Raw genomic sequence first — 13,724 nt, 5'->3', positions numbered from 1 at the left:
CAGCGACATCTACTACAGCACACCTGTAAGATCTACATCATCAGCTATTGACAATTATCTTTCAAATTCAGGTGCATTTATCTAGCACATTTCACAGTATTTGCAATCTTCCAAAGTGCTTTAGTAATCTCGGTAAAGTTTTAGTGCTAAACACAACTATTCCCTTTTTACAGAATGCACTGGTTTTCACAGTTTAATGACACTTCAGTTTTTTGACAATGCAAGGATGAAAGACTTGCAACAGTCTTCATCGCAGCAAGACCTTGCGCTTCCGATATTCTATTGCAAAACACAGGCATTCCAGTTCTGTTTCTCTAACCTTTACTATTCATCAGCAGCAAAGAAGTAACAATAGTAGCATTTCTTGGAATAAATATAGTTCCCATGAGTGCTGAAGTATACATAGACAAACAAAATACTATGCCCAACAGGGAGCCTCCTTAAGTCCAGAACATCCTTGTTGAAGACCTCTTCTTACTCTTTTCTTTGCTGCCCCTCAGTGAAATAAATGTTCTTGATCTCTCTTTCTTGTGGTTCTAATTATACTTGGATTGGTTGAAATTTGATTGGGTTGCTCTTTTGAGGGTCGACTGAAGCTAGAGCTTTTCTGAGTTTCCTTGCAAGTATATAATCCACTCATGTGTCATTTTAAGCCTGGTGAAATGGGGCTTGCTGCGCTCTCGTTCCTGGAAGATGCTGTGGCGAACACTGGCAGCGGAGGGGAATTGCCCATTTAGGGCACAGGTGCTCCCCTATATTGTCAAGTGTCATGAGCCTCGGGTGGAGACGCTGCACGGTGGTTATTTGGCACAAGACACTCTGATGCCTATGGTTGTGCCTACTGTGCCAGGATCACCACTGCATGCCCACAGCGAGCGGCACTAAGTGAACCCTTACTCACACAAGCCATGCAGTGCAGTTCCTCTAGCAGTGACACCACTAGTGAGTTATTTACCACAGGCCTAGCAGGGGCGGCCTTAGGCATGTGCAAGCTGTGCACCTGCACAGGGCCACCAAACCCCAGGGGCCACCACGCCAATATATATCCTTAATATAATAATCCTCTGAGGATGGATACATATTTGCGTGGCAGCCCCTGGCAGGGATTTGCCTACCTCCGGCTCTGTACCACTTCCCAAACACCCTGACCCCACCCCTCTTCACTGGCCTCTGCGCTCCGCCCCGCCCGGACCCTGTCTTCCGGGGCCCCCTACCTATGCTATCTGCCCAGGGCTGCCATGAACCTAGAGCCACCCCTGGGCCTAGGGCTTACCACAGAACTGGTTAATCATGACACTGCAAGCTAATAAATACTAACAAACTTGCACTATTGCCTTACATTGTGACTTCATGAATTTGATCTACAAGTCGATACATACTTTTATACTTGCAGTACTGCCATATATGGTTAGTTCATTATTACGGATGCACATTGTTGTTCGGAGCCACTTTTAGTGTCGTGTGTACTGGACCCCAAGCAGAGCAGATAGCATATTCACATAGATGTCGACCCGCCATATGATTCCCCGGAGAGGGAATCAGATGTGTGGTTCTCTCAAGGCCCACGGCTTCTAATGGGTCATGGTTGTTTCTGTAGATAACATAGGGTGTAGGGCTGTATCCGAGGCTTTGAAATCCATAAATGCCACACTCTAACATCTGTCGCGACAGGTACCAGGCCCCAAGAGCCGTCCTGGGAGGGTACACAGGCAGAACCGAGGGGGTTCTGGCGCTGAAGGGCCTGGCATATACAAACATGTGGTGAAGCGAGTATGCAAAGAGGTTGTGTTGAGAGGGCACTGCAGCGTTAGCTCAAGAGAGCCAGTGATTCCTGGCATAGTAGGGAACACGAGGGACCTCAATCAGGCTCTTCCCAGAGGAGAAACCCTTAGATAAATGACAGATTCTGATATACAGCTATGACCCGGATAATGGGATTCCTGCAGGAGGTGGAAGCTACAGCGCAATAAAGAAGGTAACGATGATTCATTCCCAGGTGACGCTGATGACAGATGATTATAGACCTATGACCTCCTCTGGAACAAACACAGATATGGAGTCCTGACAGGACATACTGCTACAAAACATAGGAGGATGGATAAGTCTCAAGTGAGGAAGGGTCAAGAGTATCCGGATGGCCCCAAGGTAGGCTCGGAGGACGAATACTTTGCCCCACAGTTTATTATACACTCCAATTCTTTAGGATGGAGGGCCTTTCATAAAATGGCCCAATATTTGTTCAAACAACTCAGGAAGCCATTAGACATGGAGGTCCGTAATAAACTAAGAGCAGAATGTCCTCGGCTTATCAAGGGTAAAGTGATGGTCTCTCGAGATGTAAAAAGTGTAAAAGACCCAAAAAAGGGATTGATAGGCCCTGGCACAGCTGCATGGAAATCCTGCAGGAGATCATCTTCCCCTCTGCAAAGACATTGGACTTGGTGGAGAAAGCTAAAACACTGAGGAACCCAGTGAACCCAGATGTGCTGAAAGGCTAGGCCCAGGAGCAGTATGCTTCCTTGTAATGCAAATTATTCATTAGTGGCAAAGGTGAAAATGTTTCTTGCTGAAGACCGACCCTAAGCTGTGGGACGAACTGCAACATAAATTGGCACGGTCACACAAGGTCAACTCTCTCTGGACATCAATATGAAGAAAGTCACCATAATAGTGGTTACCTACATAATTCTCAGGCTTGATTCTCACTAAAGAAAGTTTTGCTGGACGTTTTCCCTCAGGATGGGTCAAGGTGGGAGCTGCTTGATTGGTTGAGGTCCTGCTGTGAACAGGTCCCAGGAGAACGGGTACTCTCAGCAATGGTAGGGTAAAATAGTTCTGTCTGGAGGCAAGCTGGCAAGTTCATCAGCAATTGGCAGTTGATTTCTTAGGATGCTCTGTTCATTGCAGAAGGTAGTGCGTGTTTCATCGGGTATTCTTCCCAAACCTGGCATTCCACCCCAATCAAGTTCACAAGTAGCAAACGTGGCTGGACAGAGGTTCTGAAACTTGCGGAAAAGAGGGTAATCATCTGCATGGACACTTTGGTACTGTAATTACTTGAGCAATTTGTTCTTATTCTCCAAGAAGGATTCAGTAAACATGAACCAAGCTATAAATATTAAAGACTTAAGATCAGCGCTCAGTATATATCATTTCAAAATGGAAGGAATTCATCTCCTATGGACAATCCTATGACAAGTAGATTATATGAGATGTCTGGGTCTCAAAGACGTGTATCTGGTGTTGCAGCATTGGTGCTTCCTACAATTCCAATGGGCCAGTCAGATGAATTTTACAGTTTGTCTTTTCGCTTGTTTTCCACTACATGGGGTTTACAAAACTACTCAAATTGGTGGGGGCCTATCTGTGATCCATAGGTGTCAGAATAATACTATTCGTGAACGAGGAGATATTCATGGTGCAGGACAGAGCAAAAGTTCAGAATTAGGTTGTGATGGCGGGTGTATTCGTTTTTAAACTCTTTATTGATTTTTCACGGGAGTAAAACACTATCATGACTCCAGTGTTGCAGTACTTATACACATGTCCAATAGTGCATTGCTTAATAACAACCCCTACACACCCAGTGCTATGCATTTTCTTCTGCACACACATCCCTATTGTGCGTGGTCATCAAACATAGAAACAATTGGTCTAGACTCTGGCCTCATCCCCCAAGTCTATTATAGCCTATTTGGACGGCCCGCCATTTGCAGTTATCTTAGCCTGTTCCTTCTGTGTAGCCTTGTTTCCTTGTCTTTGGCCTGTTCTGGGGCTTAACTAGGATTCTAGAATTGTCGCTTCCCCTCTCCGTCGTCTTTATGATCCTTAACCACCCTCTAGGACGTTTCTACCTCCCCTACTTCCCCAGCTTCCACATTTGTATCTGCCGGTTCACACAACTCAGTCAGCATCAGTGCCCATGTAGCCAAATTGTCCCCTAATTTCTCATCCAGTCTCACATGTTTCATTCTCACTTCCTACACCACTTCCCCTTCGATGGCAGTCTAGTTGTTGCAGGATCTGAACTTTGTATTAAATTGGGACAAATCAGTTCTGAATCCAGCCCAGTGCCTGCAATTCCTGGGCTCCAAAGTAGAACTGTCACAGGCAAGTCAGACTTCCAATGAAAAATATTTGGACAATTACTATCAAGTCCAGAGATTTATTTGAGAGATATGGCAGGAGTCATAGGGAAGTTCTTGTCGATTTAGGTGATATTTCTCAGTCTATTGCACTACAGGGTGCTTCAAGCGATGAAGATGTTTTACCTCTCGAGGCTTTTATCCTATACGGATTGGATTTGGACATGCTAAAATGGGGCTGGAATGGTGGTTAGCACTCATAAAAGCCCAGAACAGCTGGAGATATTTGGTGCAAAACCATACACAAGTTTGGACTCCGAGGACAGCAGGTTAGTTTAGGGTGCCTTCTCTGACAGCTTATCAACATGAGGACATTAGCTAAAAAAGCACTTGAAACTCCACATCAATTGGTTGGAGTTGTTGGTGGGTCTTTCACAGTTACAATGTTCACTAAAAAGAAGATACAATGTGGTCTTTCTGAGAATGAACAATGTATGAACAATGTATCAGCAGTATGTTATGTCAATCACCCTGGAGGGATGAGATTGAGAGTGCTGTTCAAAACGGCAAAGGCATTCTAGCATTTTTGCATGAACTGAAGAGTCAAGAGATTGCAGAATATCTTCCAGGTCGTGCCAACAGAGTGGCAGATTGGCATTGTATCACTTTGGGAACCCCAGCGGTGCACTTACTTCAAAACCAATTGGGTCAATGTGAGGTATATCTGTTTGCGTACTGTTGAATTGTCAGATGGAACAGTACTTCGGCTGGAAACCGAATTAAGGGGTGCCAGCACCGAGAATAGGGTCTGCAGTTAAGGTATGCTCTTCCTCACCTCTGGATGATTCCGAGACCAGTGAGTCAGGACAGTAAGGAAGCTGACAACTGATTTGGTTACTCCTTTCTGGATGGCCAAGTTTGGCATCTGGACTTTAGGCAATTGTCGGTGCAGACAGTACTTTGTATTATTACCAACCACGCAGTCTTACAATTCTGCGATATTCGACAAGGGGGGCTCATCCCCTTGTTAAGAAGGGCCATCCGAGGCTCGTGACATAGAAGATTTCCAAGAAAGCTGGAGCATCACAGGTCTCTCAGAACATGCAGAGGAGCTCCACAAGGAATTTTGGGTACCAGGTACCGTCAAGATCTACAAGAGAGCTTGGTCTAAATAGTCTAGCTGGTGTATGGAACTGGATTTGTATCCCACTTCAGCCCTATAGTGCATGTCGTGCAAGCAGTTAGTGCAATAAGGCCAAACAGAAAGGAAGGTAAACTCCTTTAAGTAAAGTTCAGTGGGCCACTCTTAAAAATGTTGTACCCCTGTAGGTTAAACATCACTTGGTGTGTAGGCTGTTAAAAGGCCTAAGATGTAGATATCTCCTCAACTGGTCTATGAACATTTGTGGGATGTAAATCACATGTTTCAGTCAGAGCGAGACAACTATGTTTTATCCATCAAAGACTTGTCTGGGACATTGGTTACACTTTTGTGACAGATATCTTGTCAAAATATCTATAATGCCCGAATCTTAGTTGTTATGGGCCGGTCTTTTTTGCTGGAAGGTGTTACTTTTGTGATCTTTAGGTGAACAAAAATTCTAGGGCAGAATTCTTTCTGGTCTTTTGGAATAAATCCCAAATTATGGGTGGTTAGATATCTGCAGAGTATGAGGCGAGGAATAGGATGCTAAGTCCCAGAAGAGTAAGACAATACTCATTGCCACAACATTTGTTTATCCAGAGTGGCTTCCCCTTTGTTCCACTCGATATGCAAAAAACTTTAATAGTTACTCTGATCCTGTCCAAAATAGCCTATTACAATGCTCTGCTGCTTGCTTGGTTGCTATTAAAAATCACCAAATTCAGCGACATTAACTAACAGTATAAAGGACCTTTATTGGCTGCCCGTTCAAGATAGAACCAAATTCAAGGCACTGTGCATGGTGCAGAAGTTATTGTATGGACTTGGACGCAGGGTTTCCAGAAAATATTAGTCCGGTATGTCCCTCAACGCGATTTGAGATCTTCCAATGCTCGGCTGGTTGTCATCCCCAGGGGGAGGAAGCGCAAGTGGGGTGGTAAAGGCCTCTCCTACCTGGCGGGCAAACTATGGAATTCCTTGCCTTCCTCCCTTAGGTCTCAACCGAATAGGCTCCGTTTTAGAAAAATCGCTCAAATCCTGGCTCTTTGCCCCCAAGTCTAAGTAACTCTTATTTCTCCTACATCAGAGGCAGCATTGTGTTAGCTCTAATATGCCTCGGCATTTGTGTGCTTTATAAATATCTATCTTACTTATTCTGGCTAGGTGGGTCAGGTGTGTAATGCAGTGAGCAGAAGTGAAGTTTCATCACCTGGGCCCATTATTTTAGAGTTGTTGTAGCCTCAAAAGGCATTCCAGGTGGCTACATCTTTAGACAATATTAATAAAGCTGTAGATTAGTCTGGTGACTCGGTTTTTAAAGAATTTAATATAAACCCATAGAGGGGGTGGCATCGATTGTTATCAATTGGCTTTGAAGTAGCATAATAGGCACCTCTGTGTTTTGCCATAGAATGGAGAATTCCTTGGCTTCATAAACAAAAGTCTGGATTCTATAAAAGACATAAAAAGACAAGTATCAGCTTTACTGATAGAAAAAAGATGGGCGGTGTGGGGTAATTTCTATTGCTGGCGATAATGTAAATGTGAGATGTATCTGGTTATTGCTTGCCTATCAAGTGTTTTTATGACTGCCTTCCATTGTGTTCGCTCTTCTTTTCGTCCCTACCCAACTCTAACAGTGATGCTTTTTTCAGGTGATTCTCAGAAAATATAGTGACTTAAGTGGCTGAGACAGGATGTCTTGGTCATTAACGGACAGGTTATGATTATTTTGGGACCTTCGAGGAGGCAGTGGTGTTCTTCAAACTTAAAAAAAGGGGGAGAGGATGTATTTCTCAGGGATGGTATTGACTGAAGGAGGCTAACTATTGATAACATTTTGTTCATATTTACTACAGCGTTCATGGGTGCTGTATTTTATTCAAAGAAATGTTATTGTTGTTTCTCTGCTGCTGGTGAGTACTAAAGATTAGAGAAAGCATAATACTCAACTCTGTGTCTCTATTAGAAACAAGACTTTCTTTAATGTTGTACACAAAATCTCCACTTAAATGTGTGATCAGCAGATCCCATAATAGAATAACTTGCTTAGCCATCTTGCCAGCTGATCCCTGATACTGAGCTGTAAATGCATATATGTATGTAATCAGATACTAGTGGGATCAGCAGATTTATACTTTCCATTGCAGATGGGACCCACAAGATGCAATCAGTTACACTTGAGATCTGCAGCAGTCTGTTCTTCTCACCCCATAACAGGCTCTTACCATCTCCCAGAAGAAGGTGGCCATTTCATCGCGGTTTTGCAGGATGGCCCATATAAAGAGGTCAATCCATGGGGTGCTGGACCTTTTAATTCGGTATTCTTTAGGATCTGGCGGAGGGGGTTTCGGCTAGAAAGAAATTGGCAAATGAACATAAGGAATCTGGTTTACATTTATGAATGTGCTTTTTCTTCAACAAAACTATTAAACAAGACCTTGCACATTATCAAATCGAGTTTCAGAACCCAGAATGAAGTAATGGAAAAGGTATCCAACACGGATCACATATAATGGTCTACAAAGAGCATCGACTATCTTACCTGACCCTTAATCCCTCGATGATGATAGGCTGATGTTAATATTACTCTAGTATTTATCAGTGTGATAGTTTCATGTTATGAGCGGTGTTCTTGCAGTTGTACGCTTTTAGTTCCTCTCAATGCACTCTGATGCACTAGGATGAGCTCCATGGGTGAGTTTGAGGTGTATATAATTAGGCTGCCTGGTTTCAGGTTTAAACCTATAATAACTGATAAAACCCCAACGAAAGGAAAATACCCATCACCGGTGTAAACATATAAACACTGAAAAACACCTTCTCAACCACAAACTAAGTGCCATTCAAAAAAAGAAAAGATGACAAAGAGTCATTTATATTTCTTCCTGAAGGAGCCAATACAATGCAACTTTGTTATACAAGGCAGCAGCAAGAAAAATGGGCTAACATTAAGCTGCTTGAGTTTTGTTGTGTAGGGATGTCACTAAAATATTGCAGGGTTTAGTTTTAAAAACTGTAGAGAATCAGGAAATATCAAAGTCATATTTGATATTTTGGCTACATTTGATTTCAGTGATAGGTAAAATGACTGGTTTCATAAGAATCTTTCCCAATATGTAACATCACATTTACCCACAGAGAATGGGTAAAATCTGTTGATACATCAGCCCCCTTTTCTAGCGAGTCAGTATTGATTGTAGTTGAATTGCCAAACACTCTAGACTTTATACATTCAATGCAAAGTGTACTGACAGGTATATATGATAAGAATGTTGTCACCAAGTATCTGAGATAGTGGTGAAAACATGACACCAGACGTTGGTAAACATGGAACGCAGTGTCACTTGGAATGCTGCTGGAAAAAGTTCCTACCAAGTTCAATAAAGACTGGAGTGATATTGTTTGTATTTGCAGTAGTTCAGCTCCGTATATGAAAAATGTGGATGATAACCTGTCAAAATCGCTACCTGAACTGAAATGCTTCCCTGTAAGACATCCTTGTCACTTGCTAGATGGTATGCTAAAAGCATCTTTACAATCTTCAGAGTTAATGAAGAATGCTATTGAGTTTGTAGTCTATTCTAGTACACTGTTTCATTATGCACGGGAACTAAAATGCAAATATTTATTAATTTGTGCTTTGTGTGGCATCAAAGAAAGAGTTATCCTAACTGTGTCGTTTAGCTGGTGGTTCTCAGTCCTAGAGGCTGTGAATGCCATATTACCCATGTGACGACCGTTTACCGACTTTTTGCTTAGTGATGATTCCAAAGGCAAGAAATGTGATGATCTTTGGTCACATTTTGATAGTGATGAGAAAAAAGTACATTCTTCTACATACTTAATTTTTTATAGGAAACATAACTTATGTAGTGGACTTAGTGAAAATGCTGGAGTCTGAAAACACCCTTGTCCACCAAGTGTTCAGCGAAATTGGTGTAGATCTGAAACATCTCCTTGAGAGTAGGCTGGGCGACACTTTTAGTGACTTTGACACTGCAACTTGCTCCATGTTAGAATTCTTGCCACTTGTTAAGCAAAGGAGCGTTGAGGAGCAATTCAAGAAATTTTATTTTGCAGTCTATTGAAAATGGCCTGCAATGATGCATAGAAATGTCCCTTCACCAACCATGGCATTTGAAGTTAATGAGGCCTCACTGAGGTACTCTGCACAAGTTCTAGATCCCTTCTGAATTTTCTCCAGACTTTGAAAAGTACTTCTTCATTTTTGACTGCATAAATAACTGAGGGCATATGTGCCCAATTCAACGCATATGTTGCAGAACATGTCCTGGACAATCACAATCGTAGGGTGCACCAGTATTAGCATAGAAAGCTATGTAATTGGCCAGAGTTAGCTAATTGTGTACTGGCTGTTTTGTCATTGCCAGTCTCAAGTGCCAATGTTGAGAGGGCCTTTTCACAAATAAACGTTTACAAAGGAAGGAAAGAGCAAGTGCGCATGACCAAAGACTCACTAAAGAAGTATTGTGAGGTGTACTACAATAAATTTGATTTTTTTAAATGTATTAGGACTCATACACCCTGTACACATGCTATGTATACACATGCACTATCAGTGCAGAAAGCAAACAATAATTAAAAGCAAAACATTCCATAAACACCGGAAAAACACAGTTTTCTGCGCGAAAAGGTGTATCCACTGATAACCACTGTTTTTTAAAGTATTGAAAAAACTGAAAAAACCCCACCAGACTTTACCAAAAATAGAAACTGGAAACAGTAAAGCCTATATATAATAAATAAATAATGAATAAAAAGTAAAGAAAGGGAAGCATGATCTACTTGAGAGCAGAGGTCATATGCCAGTGTTTAAGAGGGAGTGATGTAAGTGGCTATATGGGTAGCCCATCTCCTCCCTGGAGCCAAATAAAGCTAGATTTCTGAGCATCTCTTTCAAAGCGCTCTACAATACTTATCAGGAAAAGTAGCTTTTCTAGTGGCTGTTACGTAGGTTTGCAAAGTAAGTAAAATTCAGGCTTTATGCAGCAATAAACCGCATACTACCATTCATACCAGCAAGAAATTTCTTCACACAAACTTTGTTTCTCCTGAAAGTGGCATCAGATTTCTGCAGTGCTGAATCTAGATCTCTTGTATTTTCCCTAATGCATCTTCTCCAGCAGATGTCACTATACAAGCTAAATGTGCTAAAGACTAAGATATTGTCTGATGAAAACTATGCATAACTCACTACATCAGATTCAGAACATCAGGAATCCCAACATTGCAGGACTACATTTGGAAGTCACTAAATTGCAAACAATGGACATCGAGAGTCACAACATCACAAAATATATAACATATATAGAATGTAGTAGCAGAGCTTTTAAGAGATGCGTAGTACTGAGATATAGTTCATAATTTAAAGACTAGACAGAGAAAGCAAAAGTTAGAAAAGTGTGTGAAGCACAGCCAGCAAAAAGCAATAAGGTGGTCTCAGAGGTGAACTGATAAACATTAATAAAGAAGCAATCAAGAATGAACTAGAAAAACAACATTGAAAGTTAAATACATTTTTTGTAAGAATAAAAGCTTTTGTGGCAGAGTGCATTTTGCTAAACTTGTACATCTTGACTTGATAAGCTTGAAAGGGTGATAGAATATGTTGGGAGACAGAAAAGATTAACATCAACATACCACAAAGATAATGAACAAAGAATTGCAACTCCAGTGGAACTAGTTGGAAAAGCATCTGAAAACACAGACCTGCAGCTCTTAAGAGATTAAACTGTAGGAACAGATAGAGGATAAGTAGTTTGAAATGTTGAAGGATTGAAAAGGGATTAAACATTTTGAGTCTCAGCCTAGAAAAGTCTTGGTATTGTGCTGCAATAGGGTTAAGGAGAAGGTGTGGTTTGCGTAAGGCAGAGGTTTGCTATAGTGTTAGAACAAAGGTCTGATCTTAAGACTGCAGAAAAGATTTGGTCTAGAGGGGAAGCTTAGTCTAGTGGTTCAGGGAGAAAATAAGTCTTGCGGTGAAGGAGGTGGTGTGGTCTGTTGAAGAGAAGATGTTTTTCATATTTAACAAAGAGGTGTTGTATAGTTTGTGGGAGGGGTGGTATGATGGGAGTCTCGCTGGTAGGCTCCTCTTATCTTTCTGCCCACATGTGTCCTAAATACTCCTGGAGAATACGTGAAAGGCAATCGAATGGTTTCAGCCCCCGGGCAGCTACTATTCATCCACCCTGCCCACCCGCTTAAATTTACATACACAAACTTACATTTGAGCCCTTTCTGGAAAGGGATGGCTTGTGCGAGTTCAGTGCCGGAGTGTAGAACGGGGCGCATATGTCCCCTAGCAGCTCGCGTAAGACTTTGGAGACCTCATAGAGTGTGAAACCGTGGCCCTTTCTAAAATGCTCCTCTGTAAGATACTCCTGGTGTTGACTCTTGGTAGACTCATGACGCTCATATAGTTTCTTCTGCAGCATGTTGTAGAGCAGATCGTTCTTCGTTACTGAGCTGTACAGCTCCTCGAGTTGGCCGTAAGTCAGATAGTCCACTATGTTCATGCCGTTGTCCATGAAGAGCTTGACAAAGCTTGGCTTGTTGTTGATGAGGGCATCAGTCATGGTATCAGTAAGGTCACTTGGCTACACCAAAGAGAGACAAGGGGGAAACAAAACATTACCTGGGAGAAGGATCTGCGATCATACAAAAATAAGATGAGAAGAAGCAGACAAGACACGAAAAAAAATTATAGCGGCACCGTGACCAAAAGGAACGAGTGACTCTGGTGGGGTAGATGGATCAACGAGTTAGTCACAGGGTCAATTCACCCTCAGACAGCCAGTCCGACCCTCACCAAGGTCAGAAAGACCTGCATGTCATACATGTCCTACACTGTGGCCACTTGTTTAATAGTAGGCGTGGCATAAGATGGGGAGGTTAATTCAGTTCTCGGGTGCAGGTGGTAATTTAAAGCACTACTGGAAGTATAAGGTCAAGGGTTCAAAGAGTGGAGCCTAAGGTACAAATAAATGAGCAGGGTTTACTAATGCTGGTGGGCAAGTAGGGTTGCCTGCATTCACTGAACATGGATCACTGCAAGTACCAGAATGTTTGGGATGCTACTGACCATGCCAAATAAATGGCAAGTGTTATTATGTGGAGGAGTGTGCTGCTACAACCTGCGGTGGTGCCCAATTATAATGGGCATGTACGAGCCCTCTGGATGTGTATCTTGTTTTTTGGCTAGTACAAAGCTGAAACAGCATAGAAGAACATATCTGCACCCCACCCTGAAAAGTATGAACATGCTTGTCTAATCAAAGAAATAAAGCATAACATATACCCAAGAGCATTTCCATACACAGAGACAGCACAAATGTATTGAAGACGACCTGAGGATTTAACAATGACTGGATGCCATTGGCATTGTTTCATTATCACTACCTCATAACAAAGAACCCTATAATCTTGGGAAAAATTCCAATAAAATGAAATGAAATTAAATTAGGAATTTATAAAGCGCCATTACCATGAATTTAGGGGGCGTAGCAAAGGGGACAGGTATGTGGAGGGGGTAATGGAGATGTTTGAGAGGGGTGTCGCTTTGTTAAAAAAAAGAGTTAATGTGAGAAAAAAATAATTTATGGTGACAGTTTCTTGGTGATGTGGTAAGAGGTAGTAGTTTGGTTGGTGAAGGGTGTTTTATTTCCACAAGATTTATGTGTGCACCACCCCAAGCAATATTACACGCAGCACTGAAAACTACAAGACTCAGAATGCTTGGAGGAGTTAGAAGTGTCCCAAAACAAATGCCAATATGATGAGAATTTTACTAATGAGACCAGCACTGGCCTACGCATACTCCAAGGCTGAGAAAGCCTAGGAATGAGGTCTAGATCCATGCAGTGGCCCTCGAACCCAGGCTGCTGGGGCATGAAGCCGAGTTCCAGAGCAAAAAGCTCTAACACATGGCTCACCTTCCATTGGATCTCCCCGTGGAACAGCTCGGAGGTGGCAATATCCACGCGGTTCCATGCCACCGCAAGCTTCAGTTCATCCAGATACTCCATGGCATCATTCGTCTGTTTCTTGCAGGCTGTAAGTGACAAAGATACACCGGTTTTACCAGATCTTATTTTGTAAAAGAAAAAAACATCAGAGCACAAACCTTTTCTCAGAGGCCTGCTGCAGTGGTTGCCAAATACCAAGGCCGTCTGGTATTAATTCAATCTCATCCACCACCTTGCATTCCCTGCCCCTTTATCTCACTCTTTCAGCCTCTAATTAGTCATTGCTTTCTCCCTTTGCTACCCTTTTCAATCCTTCTCTTTTCTGGTTTTTTTCTGTTTTGCTTTAGGTCAAAGTGTCCCCCCAAAGAGGAGTGCTGGTGGGTCATACCTCATACCACCTGCTCAAATTAAGCACTGGGTTTTGGTAACCCTGGATTCCTTGCACATTTTTACTTGGGACATAGAGAACTAAACATATTAGGAGACCAGTAATCAACGTAACAATGT

The 13,724-nt window shown here is 42.3% G+C and overlaps 1 protein-coding gene across 6 annotated transcripts in view; it reads right to left on the bottom strand.

Moving 5' to 3' along the window:
* The window catches only part of TRPM4 (transient receptor potential cation channel subfamily M member 4), a 369,304-nt gene that overhangs the window by 108,151 nt on the left and 247,429 nt on the right, over positions 1 to 13,724 (bottom strand). For all 6 annotated transcript variants that reach the window (XM_078655174.1, XM_078655175.1, XM_078655172.1 and 3 more), the window contains exons 10-12: positions 13,185 to 13,303; positions 11,478 to 11,849; positions 7,458 to 7,583 (exon numbers count right to left, since the gene is read on the bottom strand). In XM_078655174.1, the coding sequence (XP_078511300.1) occupies positions 7,458 to 7,583; positions 11,478 to 11,849; positions 13,185 to 13,303 (617 nt within the window). The remainder of the gene's footprint in view (positions 1 to 7,457; positions 7,584 to 11,477; positions 11,850 to 13,184; positions 13,304 to 13,724) is intronic.

The sequence above is a fragment of the Lissotriton helveticus genome, chromosome 7, assembly GCF_964261635.1.
Source record: "Lissotriton helveticus chromosome 7, aLisHel1.1, whole genome shotgun sequence".
In the NCBI taxonomy this organism is placed as follows: Eukaryota; Metazoa; Chordata; class Amphibia; order Caudata; family Salamandridae; genus Lissotriton; species Lissotriton helveticus.
The sequence above is the reverse complement of the archived record's forward strand: the minus strand, read 5'-3'. Positions and strand labels throughout refer to the sequence as shown.